General features: G+C 43.6%; 2 protein-coding genes across 4 annotated transcripts; one reads left to right on the top strand and one right to left on the bottom strand.

Moving 5' to 3' along the window:
• Nucleotides 1-113: 113 nt before the first annotated feature.
• On the bottom strand, nt 114-13,799 carry LOC124053551 (endosome/lysosome-associated apoptosis and autophagy regulator family member 2-like). Of its 3 annotated transcripts, XM_046378810.1 has the most exons (23): nt 13,661-13,799; nt 12,510-12,654; nt 9,007-9,127; nt 8,724-8,913; nt 8,496-8,643; nt 7,963-8,052; nt 7,769-7,874; nt 7,481-7,630; nt 6,963-7,051; nt 6,356-6,536; nt 5,696-5,824; nt 5,243-5,333; nt 4,744-4,846; nt 4,446-4,583; nt 3,678-3,950; nt 3,360-3,533; nt 2,748-2,937; nt 2,562-2,658; nt 2,385-2,486; nt 2,157-2,283; nt 1,763-1,941; nt 1,067-1,229; nt 114-553 (listed from the first exon to the last, which is right to left on the bottom strand). In XM_046378810.1, the coding sequence occupies exons 2-23, from the start codon at nt 12,615-12,617 to the stop codon at nt 482-484; spliced, it is 3,021 nt and encodes a 1,006-aa protein (XP_046234766.1). In that variant the 5' UTR covers nt 12,618-12,654; nt 13,661-13,799; the 3' UTR covers nt 114-481. The 3 variants fall into 3 exon arrangements, with proteins under 3 accessions (XP_046234766.1, XP_046234765.1, XP_046234767.1); XM_046378809.1 differs by lacking the exon at nt 13,661-13,799 and having other exon boundaries at nt 12,510-12,895; XM_046378811.1 differs by lacking the exons at nt 12,510-12,654; nt 13,661-13,799 and adding an exon at nt 11,486-12,472.
• Nucleotides 13,800-14,376: 577 nt separating this feature from the next.
• klhl42 (kelch-like family, member 42) lies at nt 14,377-17,891 on the top strand. The gene is made up of 3 exons (XM_046379500.1): nt 14,377-15,566; nt 15,646-15,839; nt 16,105-17,891. Exons 1-3 carry the CDS (start codon nt 14,803-14,805, stop codon nt 16,557-16,559), a joined length of 1,413 nt encoding a protein of 470 aa, XP_046235456.1. The 5' UTR covers nt 14,377-14,802; the 3' UTR covers nt 16,560-17,891.
• Nucleotides 17,892-19,363: the final 1,472 nt, after the last annotated feature.

Below are 19,363 nucleotides of genomic sequence, written 5' to 3'. Positions count from 1 at the left end.
TTGATTCTTCAGATTGTAAAGTTGCCAGTCGTCTCACTGATTAACCGTGACACGTCAAAAAGCCTTTGTCTGTCACAGCTTACCTGTACTGAACTCTAACATCCACTCACATATCAAGTCAAATAGGACTTTAATAAAGGTTCATCATTATAACATTGATATAAATACGTGACTCTGAACAGAAAATACCAAATAAAAATACAAAACATACAAAAAACATTAAAAGCATGTTTTTCTTTCATTTGCTTCCCTGGAGCATCCATGGCATTAAAGCAGCAGTGTGTTTCCTGTGTGTTCTTGTCCAGTTTTTGCCAGCATCTGAGTGCCAACCATTTTCCAGTAAAAACTGGTGTCTGTAGTGGTGTCCCCCACAGTGAAGGGGGGGGCAAAGGACACATAAGAAGGAGGGCAGTGACTGACTGCCACCGACTGACTGTTCCTCCATTATTTAACTCCCTGCTCTCGCTATGCTGGCGTCTGTTTATCCCAGGGCCCATCGATCAGACTGAGAGGAGTTCAGCTGCACAGACTCGCTGTTCTCTCCGTGTTCGTGCTGGAAAACACAGATATTGGAGAGGTTATTTGGCATGTGTATTACTCCGCCACTATACTAACATGTGTGACAGTCGTCTTCGTATAGATGTGTTGCCAGATTGGGTGCTTTTCAATCCAACCGGACTACTTTTCAGTTACGAGAGCAGCGTGACTCTTAAGGTTGGCAGTGTTGGTCCGCCAGTCAGACACAGACCAAAATATTTCATTAACTAATGAATGGATGGTCATGACATTTTGTACAGACAGTCGTGGCTCGTGGAAATGTCTCGATAACTATTTGATAGCTTGCCAAGAAAGGTGGTTCACACATTCATGCCCTGTCTGTCCTGGTAGTTAGTTTTGAAATGTACTGGCTAGGGAAGCAGTATTACAACTGAAATGACTATTAAAAACTTGGCGTAGAAACTGAACAGTAAACGTGAAGCATGCAAAGTGAGGTCAGGCATTGAACTGTGCAGTACGTACTCGCTCGACCTTCCTGAACACACTTTAAGATAAGTCAGGTACACACCTTGTTAGCAATGGCCCGGAGTTTCCCCAGCAGGGAGGGTTTCTTGGTGTAGACCACGTCGTCCTCAGGGTCCTCCCCTTCGGCCAGGGCACAGCTGTCTGCAGCTGGCAGCTCACACTCCTTGTTGGCAGACATCACCAGGCGGGAATACTTGTACTCCAGCCTGACCACAGACCACAGGAACAGCGTCATCACAGGACAACTTATTATTTGGCATAGAGAACAACCCGCGTGTTGGAGTTTGAAGGAGAACACTAAGTTTTAACTGGAAAAGCTGTCGGACAATATTTTATGACAGGACCAGACAGCATTTAGTCCAAGATAAATCTGAGGGGTCACGAGATTCAGGGGATAAAAAGAAAATAAAATATTTATGTTAGACACAATTTTGTGAATATTGTTTTTATCACTTTTCTCCAAAAAGAAGATAACCAGTCCATAATCATAAAGGTACACAATAGACTTTGATGCGTTTTATGAGGTTAAACCCCGAGATGATATGATCAAAGTAAAAAACAAGTAAAGTAAATCTAGTAAATAACTGTGTGTACTCTTTGAGAGAGTCTGAGCCTTCACTGTCGCTGACAAACAGCTGGTGACATCTCTACCTTTAAATAACAATTCACTATGACCTTAATAAGTATGTTGGCCTTGACTGTGATTGTTGCTGGAGTCCGATTGGCTGCTGCCTCTAACCTCTTGTTTTTCTTCCAGAAATAGCAGGTGAGAGCGATGAGCAGCACGGCCACGAAGGCTCCGCCACCAACCCCGACCTTCAGCCACAGAGCGATGGCCTCACACGGAGAGGAGCTCCTGGGAGGCAACGGCACACCTTTGGTGCACAACTTTGGCTCGTTCCACACATACAGGGTTTCCTGGAGAGAGTGGAGGGTGACAGGTGGACATTTTCCTCATTTTTCAAGTGGAGATTTAGCTTCATGAATCAAATGACGGAATAGAAAAGAAAAGAAGTGTTTGTATTTTGTTTGATTGCTGAGGAGAAAGGAGGAAAATCTCACTATGTGAATGTTATGTTACAGAATGAATGAAGTTAAAGCAGGTCTTCAAGGGCAGTGTGTGTGTGTGTTACCTGGATCCCGCCCTTGCATGCTCCTTCTATCTTGTGGTAGTCGTCCTCAGTACAGCGTGGACAGGCGCTGGCGCTCTCCCACAGGAAATGAAACGTACATCCATCACATGTTCCTGCAGGACAGGAGCTGCACAAACACACAGACAATCTTACAGATTTTCTTCTCTTTCTCTTAGATAATCTAATTTCTTTTTTTCTTTTGGTCCCCCACAGTACATTTCCACCTACCTGGGCACTGAGGGTTCTCCTCGTTCTGACTTCTCCGGGTTACAGCGAACAGTGATGACCGAACTACGACCCTGCTCACATGAGGCCGTTGCCTGGGTTGACCTGAAAGAGAATAAGGACAGAGTTAGAACTTAAACACAACAAAAACACACACACACTCTGTCTTTCATAGTGTACCTGTAGTAGAAGTTGATGTCTGGAAAATCCTTTGAGTTTTCAGGAAAAAGCTCTGGTTTAGCTTTTATGCCATCCATTACCGCGTCTACTGTCGCACCTGAAACGACGAGCAGACACAGATAAGAAGACAACATCACCTTCTAATCACCACAGAGAGACTTTACTGCCGTTTGACGAGCGTCATACCGATGAAAGTGTCTGCGAGGCTGATGGACTGGGAGGAGATGGCCATCCTGAAGCCCCGCCCATCTGCTGGGATGATGGTTGACTGACAGATGAAACTGTCCACCGAGTTGACAAACTGAGCCGAGCTGCTCTGGTCGTCCTTGCTGGACATGTCGGTGACATTGTCTGTGCAGATGGCAGCTCTCCTCCCCTGTGGCAACACATGCAAATAGCATGAAAATCATCTGTCAGTTACTATGGTTACGCCTGACTTTCCCCTGCAGGTGTATTTTTTACATGACACTGTTGTAGTAGTTGTAGTTGCAATATTTAATGAATCTGAGCAATTAAAGTGATGCGTGATGCTGAAAAATAGATGTAAATAAATCCAGACTCAAGAGGCTTAAAACTGTCACCTTTGGGCAAACTATAATGTCACAATAATACAAAACAGCAAATCATGAGCGCAACACACGGCACAATACACACGGCCAAAAATCAAACATCCAATTAAAGTTTAAAAACAAGAACAGATCTGAACGGTATTTTTATGAACAATGAGAGCAATTACACAGGACATATACAGAATATTAACTGCTGCTAATATAAGCTGATGTGGTGTGTGTGAATCACCTCGTGGCCACACAGGCTAATGTTGAACAGGTGGAGGTACTTTGTGCCTTTAGAGGTGAAACTCGGCCCGATGGTCAGCGAGGCCACGTCGCTCAGGGGGCTGAGGTCAAAGGTCAGCGTACGGTTGTTCTCCGTGTGGGTGAAGGAGCAGTCGCTGTAGCACCGAGAGTGTTCCTGAAAGCGAAGGAAACACGTGAATTCTACTACTAAATAAATAGGAGTCAAAGAAGTACTGTTTTGGTACCAGAACCACATCAGTGATAGTGGCAGAAAAACAGGAAATGATACCCAGGCCCGCCCCAGAGGAGGTCTCTCTACCTTGTTGCTAATACTGGCAGGCCCACAGGCGACACACGCATCCTGGCCGTAGGTGTGGCTCCCTGCCAGGTGCGTGTTGGGCGGGCACTCCTGGCATCGGTTGGTGTCTCTGTCAATGAAAAAACCAGCAGGGCATGGAACACAGGAGGAGCCGGCCTGCTGGGAGTTCTGAGGTACCAGAGCGCAGTCCCGACATGCTGACGCCACCCCATCGAGGGCGTTCGTCACGCTGATGGAGTAAACCTTCACCATGTCACTGACATACCGACGGACCTACAAACACGCAGGACAGCAAGAGGAACATACACTGAGGTGTAAGGCTGATACGTTAAAATAAAAATAATTTTTTTAGTGCTTGAATTTTCTTGTGTTCTTTGTCCTCATTCATTTGTTGTTTTGTTTTTCTGCTGTTTAGCAGATGATGTTTTTTCACCATCTTTAGAGTTTTAGCATTAGCTGTGGCTGACAGGAATCAGTTTAGTTTTGCAGGTAGCTCATCATAAACCGAAGTACTGCTCAAAATCAAAACTAGGGCCTAATGATGCTGCTGGAATGCAAACTATGGGATCCCAAAAGTGATTACAGTTCCTTAAGTCCCAACCAAATCTCATGCTGTCAAATGGATGTCAGGATACGTCCTCTGGGGACAATGATTGTCTGCGAAAAAATTCATCTTAATTCACATGATAGATGAAGGGAGGAACAACACTCATGAGAGACATTCACGGGCATGAGATTTAAGGGAATAAAGTACTTGTGTCCACTTACGTCCAGCGCATGGTTAGTCCTCTGGAAGGCCCATGTATATGTGACAGAGCCGTTCCTGGTCATGCTGTGCGAGTACGACTGTTTACCCTTACTGCCTTCCCAGGACTCCACTACTGTGGTGCTCTTACTGTTCACATCCTGCAGGGGGCAACACAGTAAAAGAGTCAGATGGGAAATTATGGGCTGGACTACTGAACAACAATACTGTAATGAGCTGAACCACATCTGGAGGCAAACGTGACACAACAAATTCTGGCTTCCTGATAGAGTGAGTCATTACACACAGTCAAGCACACACCATCATGAAGTAGAGCTCACAGTCGGCAGAGCAGATGGTCTCAAACACAAAGGTTATCTGTCCAAACTCACTACCGGTCATCCCTGAAAGTGAGGCTGGAACCCTGAAACACACAGATACAGATGTTAGACATTTAAGGTGTGTTGGTTTGTGTGGATGCAGAATGCAACTGAACCAAACACCCTCTTCTAAGGAGGCAACTAAAAACATGAAAGACCCTCTTTGGAGCCGGTGTGTTTGGTTTGTCCATTCTGGGCTACTGTAGAAACATAAAAAGACTCATCCTGAGGTATGCGATTCTCAGTTTCAGGTGACTGTACATTAATGAAAACATAATTAGGAATATTATAATCCATTTCTGCTCCTAAATCCCCTTAACCTTTAACATCATCCTACAAACAAATACTTCTTATAAAACCAGCTACAAGATCGATTTGTTCTTTCCATAGTGTCCACATTTTGGGTAGATGAATCAAAATCTCTCCTGACACAGACTTACTTGAAGCCGGGCACATGAAGGGTGAGGATCAGATAGTCGTTATCTGAACTGCCTGCTCCGCTGCGAATGTGGTCCCCTGCAACCTCCCATCCTGATGACCGACAGACACGACGCACTCGTGTTACGCCTCATTCATTCTGCATTACACATCACTGCATATGTAGCTGACGTTATGTTTACTGACATGGAAACATACATGAGGAAACGTGTGTGTATATGAATGTAGGTCTCACCACAAAGTAAACTTAGTAATTCTTCTGGAGCTTTTTGATCACATGACATGATCTTAATCAGCATTAAAGGAAGTTTCAGAGGTTGTTAACTTGCTCAGGAAAGGAAAATTTGAATATCATCATTCCATCGACTATTGGAAAAATCCCTGTGCTGATGAGGGTATGTGATATGAGTGAAAGCTCCAGAACGGCCACTCAAAGCACCTTGTGATTCGCTCACCGTTCATGTTGTCACATTTGGAGTTTCCCACGTTGAAACAGGAAGTCTTCATGTTGGACGGCAGCACATTCCACCATTTATACTCGTAACCTAACACTGGCTCTGTACCTGCAGGGCACTTAGTGCATGCTGGTACGTACACACACACACATGCACACACATACACACACACACAAAATTTCATTTGGGTGGAAGAATGACTTTTCCCACTATCATTGTTCGCTGAAGAACAGTCTTTTCAGGAGACGTTTATATAGCCGGTCATTCAGAACAACAGACAGGTCAGAACATGACCAGGTGGAGAGGCTTTCACTGGGAGTATTTTACTATATACATTGAACCGATACTGTGATGGAGTGTCACAAGAAGTGCAGGCTTTAAATAGAGTGTTACATAAAACAGACTTCTGTTCTGCTTGCTATGCAGTGCTGCAACAATCAATTTGTTACCATTCATCTGAGCAAAACTGACAGAACTGACTCAAATATCACAGAGTTCTGGACTGGACTGCTGGTTCATTCAAAATGTCTGTATATGATACTGATTAATGTGTCTGTCTTCTGTGTGTGAGCATGAAGAAGCTGTTCAGCTGACTCTTCTGAGAGAAATACGGGTCGTGTGAATACAGGAACAACACATGCCAGGTGTGGGCAGCTTTACCGAAGGTGCCATCAGAGTGGGTTCCAGAGGGACAGGGGAAACAGGTGGAGTCGTTGCTGTTGTAGTAGCCTGGGTTGCAGGGGGGGCAGGGCTCTCTCTGCCCCACTGCAGGCAGCTCCATGGCCCCTGTGATGTTCTCCACACAAATTTTTGGCTCCACCCAACGGTACAACACCTGCGTCTGCACCCGACACAACAACGGAGGTTATGATCAGGGGTGGAGTAGTTTACTCTATTATGTTGTGAAAATTGGCCCAAACAACAACAAAGGGACGTTTCTTTTCTTTTCTGTTCTTGTACTCTGTGTTTTCAGAAAAGCTAATCTAATCAGGCCAAGGTCATGGATGAGTGTGAAGGAAGTTGATTTAGGATCAGATGACATGCAAAGCGCTCCGTATGCTCTACATTGTTTCCTTTCTCACCATCACATCGTGTACCTCCTCTAGTTTCTAATACAAAGCCCTGAGAGAGCTGAAACTCTGTTAAATTGTTTTTGTATGTTTATACGGCATGAAAAAGAGGATGTACTTGTTAAGGGAGCGTGTCTGTCCTCGTGCAGTGGGAAAGTACTGGGGTGTGTGTGTGTGTGTGTGTGGATGCTGCTGACCTTCCCTTCGCTGTCGCAGGCTGTGTGGATCTGGAAGTAATCCTTCTCTGAGCACGGCGGCCTCACCTTACACTCTGCCCATCCCTCACCTGAGAGACGGGTCAGAAACAGAAGAGAAGAAAAGAAAAAACAGGAGGAACCCGATCACAAACAGATTTATTACCAGGTAGGTTGTGCTGCAAATAAATCTGTTTAAAATGAAATGTGCTATCCAATATTTATATATAAAGACTTATACAGATGTTACATCAAATAAACCAGACAGTATATTTGTCCCAAACCTTCACCAGCCACATTTGAGATACTATATATAAACTTTCATTCATAAAATGCGCTGTCAAATATCAGCGTGCTTTTAGATTAAACATTAAACTACTAAACTACATTAAACTACCGTGAGGTAGATGAAGATTTAAATTAACTTAACTTATTAATTAATGAAGCAACAGCACCACAGCTCCTAAGACTGCAGCCAGTGAGACCAAACCAAAGCAAGTTGTCATTACATGAGCACATACGTGAGTAGTGGTGGTCAGGACAGGGTGTACAGGAGGAGACGCCCTTTATGGAGAAGGTGTTGCTGGGACAGGGCTCACAGGATGAGGAGCCGGGGGCCGAGCTGAACCAACCGGGCCGACACGGAAAACACTCTGATGTGTACGCTACACCTGTGTTGACATTAAAGTAGTCAGTTTTCTTTTAAACTTTTGAACTGAAAGTGGTCCTGGAATGGTTGGTTTCATTTAATGCAATACAGAACTGTTCAGTTCATGAGTGCCTAATTGTGTGTTTGACTTGTGCTTTACCCTCTATTTGGATGTTCTTGAGCAGCACAGGTTTGACCATCTTCCCTCCCACCAGGATGCCGGTGGTTCTCCAATAGAGGATGTTAGTACCAGACTTCAGACTCACCTAAAAACAAAAAAAGGACATGCACATGGTGGAGCACATACAACCCATGATAATGTCCCAAAAGACACAAGCAGGACCAGATGCTCACTGTGTGTGTTTCCCATTCTCCATTGTTAGTGACTTTAATCCATTTCTGGTCATCAGCCTGGGCCATTTCCTGACACTGCTCGTTCTGGACCTGAAAATATATTGGCATGGAAGCTATTAGCCACAAAATACTGCTCCAAACAATAGCAGCTAACACTGTAAGGAGGGGAGTATTTCATAGAGGAGAGGAGTTTTGGACAGAAGCTATAGATAGAGGACATTTTAAGATAATAAATAATAATCATTTTAAGATAAGATGTAGTGTCACTATTAGCTCAGTGGAAACATCGTCGCTGCGAGGTTACCAGACCCAAGTTGTTGTTTTTCCTCTTCAGTTTTTTAAACAAACAAACATATAATGAACATGGCAGATTCTATTACCTTCGGGGGGGAAAGGCTAGCTTTTTCTCAATGCTAAGCTAAGCTAACCAGAACCAGAAAAACTTCTGAAATAGCAAGACAATCAGTACACCAAATCCAGAATCCACTCACTAACTACGAACACCATAATGTAGGAAGCACTTAGAAGCTTACGTAGAACTCAAAGAAGATGTTGTTGTCTGGGTACTGGTAGGTGAAGGAGACGGAGCCCTGTTTCTCCAGATGGACAGCGTAAACCAAAGACACTGTACACTCATCGCGGTTGGACTCCAGATACACACCCTGTGGCATCCATGATGAGCTGCAGCACAGACAAAACACACTCTCACATAGTGTACTGTGTAACTTGTCAGAATGGTAGTGCGTGAGTGTCTGTATCACCTGTTACAGGTCTGAATGTCCTCTCCATTTGGTCCAGGGTCCAAGAAGCTGGCCAGGCTGGTGAAGCCTGCAGGGATGGCGTCCCATTGGTCAAAACGGAGGCCACTGCCCAGCGAATAGAAACCGGCTGCGCACGGCGTGCACTGCTGCGTGGTCATCTCTAAAAACTTCCCGGCCGGACAGGAGAAAGCTGAGAGACAACGAGAAAAAAACAAAGAAGGGTCATACTGACATGTGAATACACTCCCTCACTAACACACACTCACACACAGGCAGTGCTTACAGCAGTCGGTTCCTCTGGTCGGAGGAGGAAGGTCTGAGCAGGAGCCTGGGTTGAGAGGGATGGCGACCCTCCATCGTGACCCTGTGCTGTCACACTCTGTGTACTGGTAGTAATAGTCTGTCTGCAGAACACACGCACAGATACATACAATGATCAATACACCATCCAGTTTGTGTGTTTTTATATGGATGGCTCCCTGATTTTTCCTCCATGAGGTTAATATTTGAAGTTTTGAATGAAAAATCTCAACAATTACTGATGTTAGCATTCAGCTAACTAAGAAGCCCAGTTCAGCTTTACAAAGTATGACTTGATGCAAGTATGAAGCTCATTTCATATGAAAACAAAAACTGGTCATACAAAAGGGAACACTGGAAGAGTGGGAGGGTATCCAGGGTGAAAGCCGCGACTGACCCCGATCACCACGGCAACCAACCACTGGAGCAGTAATGGACCATTAAGAGCTGGACAGCAGGTCATCCGCACAGTCGCTTCTTTTCAAGGTCTGCTGGTCGTTACGTTACATCGATCATTTGAACTGACTGAACATTCATGTAAACAAACATTCTGTACATCCATAGCAACAAGAGCAAAAAGTCATCATTTAGAGGTGGAGATGACAACCAAGAGTGTGTTCAGTCTTTCAGAACAAGGGCTGACTTTTGGTTTTTCATTATCTTCAATCCAATTCACTGGTTATTTTAGCTTAGTGCAAAGACTGGAAAGGGGGAAACATTTAGCCTTTGTCTGAAATCATTATGACTATTTATGATTTGCAGTGGTGATATTTAAATATTTCACAGCTGTAAAAATTATGCAGGACAGCAAGCAGAACACATTCACTGTCTCGTACTTTCCTTTTTTCTCATTTTACCTTTAAAATATCTAAGACTTTAAAGCAATTTTCCACTCTGTTTTCTATTCTCTACTTGAAATTATTGCAGCAAAAGCAGGGCTTGCTTTATACTTTTAATACAACTTGCTTCAAGTCAACATCCTCACTCTGGCAGATCTCCATCTCCTCCCCCGAACCTGCTGTTCAGCTGGGCAGACAAATGAGCAGAGAGAACAGGCAGCTGGCTGGCTGCAGCAGAGCTCTGACATCTAAGCAGCAGCTAATTAAACTGGAACAATCACAGAAACAACGTGGGATGTGTGTACAGGGGAATTAATGACAGACAGAAAGAGAGATGGTTTGCAGATACGGGATGTGTGTGCATGTGTAGTACAGATAAGCCTGAGTCTTTTTAAATGACTAATCACCTCACTGCAGCAATAAAAATGGCCATTTATGAGTCACCCTCCCAACACATGCACACAAACAAATTGTGGGTGTCTACCATTGTATTAACATGTAACACGGCAACCTGAGCTGAGATCCACCTGCTGTCTCTTACTGTGTGAAGAGTGCGGGTGCCATTGCTAATGTGTTGACAGATGGGGGAAAAGGTAAGACTGATAACACATGACATGAACTAATGCGTTTCACTGGTCTCCCAAGCGACTCACGCTGGTTGTCATGGAGATTGATGAGAGACAGGGGGTAAAATTCAGCATTGACAATCCATCCTCTCGGTGAGGAGATAACAAGACTGGAGGTTTTATAATTAGTGTAGACAACAGGAAAGGTGAACACTAATCTTTTGGCCTGCTGATAACTGATATTTCGTATTGAATGCTTGTCAAAAACAAAGGGGAAAGTGACAAAAAATGTCACTGTACACCATGTGAAAAGTGTCGGGACCAGCATTTAGACCATCAATGAACAAACTCACAGACAGGTGGACCACATTTAGCTATCCATATTTACTGATTTATTGCTTTTTAACGTTTTGTCCATCTGCACTTTCACAGGTGTTTTCCCAATCTAACAGGTGTTTGGTTTCTGCTCATGATCAGATTTTCTTAGCTGGAACAAAAGCGGCATTTAAATCCAGTATTTCCAGTATTTCCACTGACTGTGCCCAGCTTTTCAGCAACAGAACTTCAAACATGGTGAATTAACGCAGCTCTATATTTAAGTACAGTTTTTGAGGTACTTATTTACTTGTGCATTTCTAATTAATGCTAGTTGCTACTTCCACATACTCCACATTTTAGAGGCAAATATTGTACATTTGACTCAATTTATTTGATGAATTTACTTAACAGTTATTGTGCATATGCAGTTTGATCATGCAAAATATGATCCACAAATAAATTATGGTGTAAAATTAAAGAGCTTCAAGACGGAGGTGACCCACCCTTTAATGCATCATTGATAGTAATCCAATTATTTTGATGACTTTTGTACTTTTATTTAAATAAAATTTTGAATGCGTGAATTTTACTTGAAATAGTACCTCTTTACACTGTTTTACTCTAGCTGAAATTCCTACCATATCTCCTATGTCCACTGTTGAAATACAACGCTAACAGCCAGTTAGCTTAGCTTAGCATAAAGACAAGAAAGACGGGAAAAAGGTCAGTCTGGCTCTACCTGAGGGTATCAAAATCCACCTAACAGCACCTCTGAAGCTCAATAACTAACAGCATCTTCTTCTCATTTTTTTTTAATTCACACAAAACCGAAGTGTAAAAATGACAATTTGTTTTGTCATCGGTTATGCGCTACTGCCTTTTCTTAGCCGGAAGCAGTGACTTCGCCTTGACGTTGCCGAGCAACCAAAGACAGGTGGATTCTGTTACCAACGGACAGCGCATCTATGGATAGAGCTGAACATGCTAAGCTAAGCTAACCTACTGAGAGGACGAACATGAGAATGGCGTCTATTTTCAGTTTTCCTCAACTTTAGACACGCGGGTGAATGTTTCCCTAAATCCTCCTAGTTTTCACACATTTTTTAGATAAAATATGGCGGTTAACTTAACTTTTTAGATCTGTGGGATTTGCGAGACAGAGGGTTTTATTTCATTCATGCTCTAACATCTCCACCTCCTTGCCTACCAACTTCATGAAAACCCGTGAAGGAGCCGCTGAACCCCTCAGCGTCCCAAAGGCTGTGATTCATCTGAGACTCAGCCTGCTGCGTCAAACTGACAGCACTATCCAATTCATCCTCAGCGGGTAATCCTGGCCATGCCGGCCGGCAGAAGGCTACCCAGAGGCGGGATGGAGGCCAGCAGACAACGTCATCTCGTTTATGGTCAACATGAACTGCATTTTAAGCCGATCAGCCGCGTAAAGAGGACCGTGTGTTCCCGCACAGATCCAGACGCTGCTGAGCCAGTACAATGCTGGAAAACGACTCGTAGCAGTAGTGTTTTTATTTTTATTGTGCATTAGGAGAAGCCTTTTGGATCTAAAGAGATTGTTTATTTTTGTATACATGGCAATTTTCCTGATTGATCACCCCATTAAACTCGCCGATAAACCAATGTAGGTTTCATAGCCGAGGAAAATGATGGGAAAGAGCAGCACCATCCTTGTTATGTTACGAAGTAGCTTCAGGACATTAGGAGATAGTGTCACAATACAAAACAAAGCAATAGGGCGCACTCACCTCATCGCACGGCCGCAGGTCTCTGTCGGCGGACACAGAAGATGTGTGAGCGGTGATGATGAGTAAAAGGCAGCGGGGGAACCAGGAGGCCCACACCTGCTCCCGCATCCTCAGCTCGGATCACAAACAGCCGGATGTCCGCGGCCTGAAGACACAAACATGAAACAGGCCGAGCGGTGAGTGTTCATGTGATGGTGTCCCTGTCATTGATGCGCCTGTCAGCCTGTCTCTGTCACCCTCACACCACCGTCAGGACAGACGGTGTAAAAATTACATCCGGTCCCGGATTTCAAATTAAAACTCGCGTTAGCCCTAAAATGAAGTGAGAATGAATATTTGAAATTGACAAAGTGTGGCAGCGTGTGATGTATTTTCATTATTCTTTCAAAAAAGAGAATAATCCTCAGATGAATCGTCAATATTTTCTAACTGAAGCTTAACTGAACAAGATTAAACAAGCTTCTTTACCATTTGGTGTATTGTGTCAGAGTTAACTAAAGCCAGTTTCCACACACCTATACAAATAAACAGGCTAAAATTTTTACTGCACCCTTAGACCCTGAAGTGACTCTAAAAGTAGAAAATAAAAATGTATTTGATGCAAAAAATGTTCAATAAAAGCATGTTGTTTTATATTTGACTGCAGATCTAAAATACTAAGACACACCTGACACATCACACCTGAACTATCCAGCTATCAAATTATTACAATATCATACTGATATATCACAATCGATATATTTATTTCCAACTCTAATCTTTTATTTTGAAGGCAGCACCGCCTGTGTCAGTCTATTTAACTATTTGTCATTCCACTTCTCTCACACAGTGACGCCACGATTTTGATAGCACGCGTCATCTTGATAGACAACACAGCTTTTCATAATCCTGCACTGACAAAGGAGTCATTACATTTCATTACCGATTTACAATTAAACGCAATATGATGGAGATGTTTTTAATCCTTGGTTTTCATTTAATTATAACATTTTCAAAGTTCAAATATTTTAATTTTGAAGAGACTATTCGCCGTTTCTGAGCATTGGACAGACACCAATGATCCTTAAACTGCAAGTTTTGCTGAGTCAGTAAAAGTGCAAAAACACCTGAATACACAAAAGTACATTAAACAGAATTTCAAATGAGCCCACCTTACAGTGACTGCACCCTGCAGACAAACACTGGGTCACCACACTGACAGCCCCGACAGAAGAGCACTGCTTGTTCTTTTATCAGTGTTAAACTAGAACTACACTTCCTTATGTGTCACTTTTCTTTGGAGTGTGAGGCACAAAGAATGCAGAAATCTTTAGTGACAACACTCCTGGTTATACACCTGTGGGTACCTGAATCAACTTCCGCTCTCATGCCAGATTATGTTGACATGCTGTTTGACTTCCCTGTAACCATTTAAAGGCTGAGAGCTGTTGAAACTGTATTGTCGCTGTAAGCATAGCCTGCCAGGTTACATGTCTTGCTCCAACAACAAATGGGTGATTAGATTTCAATGTGAAACAGGTCTTACATATTCAAAGATGTTTTTAATAAAATTTGTTTTAACTTTGACTTTTAACATCTTACAATATACAAAAAAAAATCAGATAAACTATGCTGGTAAAATCATGACAAATCACTGCAATGCATTTTTTAACATGTGTTAGCATACTGTGTTCTCCAAGTAACTAGCTGGTAAATCTCCATAACAAACAAAAGTTGCTACATGGCACCTTTTAATGAGCACTCGAAGAGTGTGTATTAATCTCTGACAGAATCAAATCAAATCGACGGTTCGTCCATTTACCGCTAGGTGACAGCAGCACTTGACGTCGCTACGAAAATATTCTCACGAAGAAGTATACACCCGGAAATGACGTACAGTGCAGAATCAAAACACTACAGATTTGACAGCTCGCTCGGCTTATAAAATGCAGTGTAAAATGTTACTGCCTATGTCAGAAATAAACTACATTATTTAACCAACGTGTTTAGATACTGGGACGACTTTTTATCGGACTGTCGTGGAATGCTAATCAAAGGAAAAGGTTCTTTTGGCTAGTTTTATCTACTAGCTGCAGAAGCTCCTCTCTATGTAACAAGCTGTTTAGCCTTCACCGCTAACGAAAGTTGCTCCATGGCGATCTATGGGCTGAACATTACCATATATAGACCGGCCACGGAGCTCCCTCGCCGGTGAAATGTAAACGATGACTCGCTGAGGAGGCTGACTAAAGGGCACGCAAAAACAATACTCAGCCTGAAAGAAAAAATAAAACGCAAGCGCTTTAGCTTCATCATGTCATCTGACCAGATCATTGCCATCGTCATGGATGACAAAATCTACGAGGTGAATAAAAAGAAGCTGATAGAGAAGAGCGACTACTTCCGTGCACTGTACAGCTCTGGCATGAGGGAGTCCACGGAGGACTCGGTGCAGTTGCAGGGGCTCAGTGTCCCCGGCCTGGAGTTGGTCCTGGAGTTCATTAACACCTCCAAGGTTCAGGTTGTCAACGAGACTCTGGAGGACCTGATTGAGACCGCCTCTTTCTTACAGGTCACCTCCATCCTCAAGCTCCTCACCTCGGAGATCCGGCTGGACAATTGCGTGGAGCTGTACAGCCTCTCTGAAGTTTACGGCACTCATGATCTGCGCAATGCTTGCCTCAAATACATGAGCTGCTACTATCATCCCATGTTGAGGCGGCCAGAGTTCGGTAGCCTCCCCTCTGCTGTTAGAGACCAAGTCAGGGAGATGCGCATGAAAGGCACCGCCACCCTGGTAGCCATCGGAGACTTCACATGTCTGTCCCTGGACATGCCTGATCAGGATGAACCCTGGTCCATGCTGAGGTATGGAGAGGTGGAACAGCGCTGGAAACCGCTCGCAAACAACCTGCCTCCAGATATGATCAATGTCAGAGGATATGGCTCAGCCGTTCTCGATAACTACCTGTTCATCGTTGGTGGATACAGGATGACAAGCCAGGAGATCTCTGCAGTGCACTGCTACAACCCCTGCAGGAACGAGTGGAACCAGGTGGCTCCGCTCAACCAGAAGAGGTAAAACCAGATCGAAACATTTCCTCTCAAATATCAAAAAGCTGCTGTCATGCTTCACTTACTGCGTCCTCTCCATCAGGTCCAACTTCAGGCTGCTGGCAGTACAAGGGAAGCTGTATGCCGTAGGAGGCCAGTGTTTGGGCACAGTGGAGTGTTACAGCCCAGAACAGGACTGGTGGGCCTGTGTGTCCTCGATGCCTGATCCGCTGGCCGAGTTCTCTGCTTGTGAATGCCAGGGGTTGATCTACGTCATGGGTGGATACACTGCTAGAGGTTGGAGCAACTTAGTTGAAGGATTTGTGTTATTTATTGTCATGTGCATTAATATTTCTCTGCTGCCTTAGTGGCTCTTGGTAGCTTTTGTTTTCACGCCACCAGTCATTCCCTGAATAGTGAATGCTGTGCGGAGTTTGTTGTTTGATACAGATGTACGTGCATGCAGGACACTCCGTTTAGATTTTGGTTGAAGAACCTTTGATTTCACCAGACCTACGACCTTGCTCCTGCTTTGACATGTTTTTCTTTCTTTGTCTGACAGACAGGAACACGAGCGTCCTGCGCTACTGCCCCACCTCTGACACCTGGACCATATTTCAATCGTGTCCGGTGCATATTCGCAAGCAGCAGATGCTCTCGGTGGAGGACACCATCTACCTGGTGGGCGGTTACACCCATGAGCTGGAGACGGGCCGGCAGCAGCGGCGTCCCAGCCAGACGGAGGACGTGCTGACAGTGCAGTCCTACAACGTCACCACAGGGGAGTGGATCCAGCTGAAGGAGAACACGTCCAAGTCGGGCCTGAACCTGACGTGTACGCTCCATAACGATGGCATTTACATCATGAGCCGGGATGTCAGCCTGCCCACCAGCTTGGAGCACCGTGTCTTTCTCAAATACAACATCTTTTCTGATGCCTGGGAGGCCTTCAGGCGCTTCCCAGCTCTGGGACAGAACATGCTGCTCTGTTCGCTTTACCTCCCCAACCTGCTATGACTGAGAGGACTGATGGCTCAGTGAACACGAACAGACAGTGGAGCCCATGCGGCATTAATCTATCGGCCAGTATGTGGCTTTGCTTGTTCTTGCTCAGAATGGGGCTCTGTGGCATCAGTAGGAACAGCGTCTCGTCGCCAGCTTGAACGCCTCGTGACCTCTGTGCCTCAAAAATGAAACGCACTACTTTGTACATACTGCTGTGGATGCAAATACTAAAGCTTCAATGACAAGTATGACAGTGATGAAGCGCCTTGGCCTTGTAGGTCGAACAGCCTCATAGCCGCTGGCCCCAGTTTGTGCTTCTCAACATTAAAGTTACATTCAAGTCACAGTGAGTATCTGTTTCCCTGTGAAATAATTACCTGGAAAGTTTGAAAAACAGAAGGTTGTTAAGCATCACTCACTGCTGTTCTGACGTCTGAATTCTGTTAACTGGATGAAAGCCAGATCCTTGCGGATCCTATGGGTTAAAAATCTTTTTCATTGTGCAGCAGGCTGGATATTTTTCTATCCAAATGATTGGAAGAGTCTTTTAGGATTCTGGAAATATCTTCAGTAGCTGCACAATAATATTAGCATCGACAATAAAGGGCTTAAAATGAAATATTGCCCCACTTATTTTGAACAGCAATGATTACAACTGAATGTAATGCTGATACAGAGAGACACAAACTGGGGCTCCATAACAGCATGGGACATATTCTTGTTGTTTACACTCCAAATACGGCATTGGCGCACATGTTTAACTGTAATTCACTACAAACCTTAAAACATTTTTTGACTTCAAGTACTTAGTGGATAATCATGAAAATGGCTTTGGTTTTACACTGCCAGTTTTAAGGGAATCGAACATTCCCTGTAAGTTGTTGTTTGGGATGAGAGGCGGCTCAGAGGGAGCTTCATGCGTTGTATGCACACTTGCACAGTCTTATTTTCCATACACCAAGCAAAGCTTAAAGCGCAAATTCCATGAAACGAATGATGCACATGTGCCTTCTGCAACTACAGTTAATAGGAACTTGATACAAAAAAGCACAAAATGCAAGACTTTGTTACATTGCCAGCAACTGACCAAAACTGCTGTGTTTTATTTTTACCTCTCTAGTAAGGCAGATTTTGTTTCCATTAAGGTACTTTTCAGTTCTTTGATTAAATTTTGGTGTGCAGACATGAGAAATGAGACTCAATGCCAAGTTTATTTACAAAACTTTTCAAGTTTTGGGCAAATGCAGCATTTAAAATGTTTGATTTGGTGGATTCTCTCTTCATTACTTTATTGTTGAATTGTGTGAAAATTTAGATGGTGATAATAAAGATGATGTGCAGGGGTCTGATTTGCTGTTTGCCCTTTAATTCACCTACAATGTGTCATTTCTTCATATTGTGCTTGTGCCTCAGAGGTTTGCTCTTAGTTTCTTTCAAAAATTAAATATGAACGGAGAAAACAGGCTGATTGTAACATGTATGACATTCCCATGATGTCTTCCTTGTGACTGGACACTCTGGAGCCACTGCTAAATGGAGCTGACCCATAATTAACATTAACACTTTTGTTTTTTCCTGCTGTGACAAAATGTCTATCCCCCCTTGTAGCTTCATCCAACATGAGCAGAGGTGTGACCAGACGGAGTGAGAGGTGAAACCTGTGGCAATGCACGGGGCCTTTAATCTTTTAAAGGTTTTTAGATATCCATCTGGGAGGTTTCTGTGCTGAGAGACTTTCTTGAGTAGTTGCTCCAGTTACGAGTGTGAACAGAGAGGTCTGTGGATTATTCAGAGTAACTGGGACATGTAGTTTCTGAAAATACACACTGCCGTTAAATGTTCTAAATGTAATTGTGAGCTGCAGAAATGAAATCTCATTCACCTCTATTTTACTGGGGATACCTCAAAATCTGAGCAAATAAAACTATTTACACGTATATACAGGCTAATGCTGTAATTTGAGTGGACTCTTTAAATTAGTATAAACACAACACACAATGTATAACCAGATTATTCTAGAAGGTTTCACTATCACTGCAGTAATCTGCAAACCACATCAACAAAACATACAAGAATGTCTTGTTGTCACACAAGAAATAAGCCACTGATTCATTCTGTCAGTCAGTTATTTTTTTCAGTAACTGATTTGTCACTCTGTCCTTTAAGTAATTAAAAACAGTAAAAACAAAAAAAAGAAGAAAAAAGTCATAAAATACAGCCATGAAATTATTTCATCTCTAATATGAATTATCAGAGCTGCATGAGGCGACCAGCAGGGGGCAGCACACATTCATCTTAGGCTCTCAGCATTCACAAGGACTATAGCCTTCAAATAAACAAGATATATTTTAAAAAAATCCTATCCCCTTTTCCTTTGATAACAACATGCATTATCTGAAAAAATACATCCTCTAAATGATACGAGAGATTTTTCATTGTATAACACGAAATCCTCCTTACCTGTAGGCTGAATCATCATGGCTGGAAAAATGTGTCATCATGCAGAGGTCGTGAACACGGATGGATGTGGTATTTTTAGCTATTGTTGATGCAGACAGATGGACGGATGGTAGAAATTGGGTTCTTTAATTCACGGCGGCTGCCACAGGGGAGGCGGAGGAAATCAATTGTTGCCATCAGCGGTCCAGATTGATCCTCTGTGTGGCGTCAGATCACAGTGATCTCTCTCACACCTCCACAGCGAGGGGCCACTGAGGCCAATCACTGCTGAGGGGACTAATACTGCAAACTGTATCAGGGCTTAGGAACCCGGCACAGAATGACAGACTGTGTCCGAGTGTGTTGCAAAGTCACTT

The sequence above is a fragment of the Scatophagus argus genome, chromosome 22 (genome assembly GCF_020382885.2).
Source record: "Scatophagus argus isolate fScaArg1 chromosome 22, fScaArg1.pri, whole genome shotgun sequence".
Taxonomy (NCBI): Eukaryota; Metazoa; Chordata; class Actinopteri; family Scatophagidae; genus Scatophagus; species Scatophagus argus.
The sequence above is the reverse complement of the archived record's forward strand: the minus strand, read 5'-3'. Positions and strand labels throughout refer to the sequence as shown.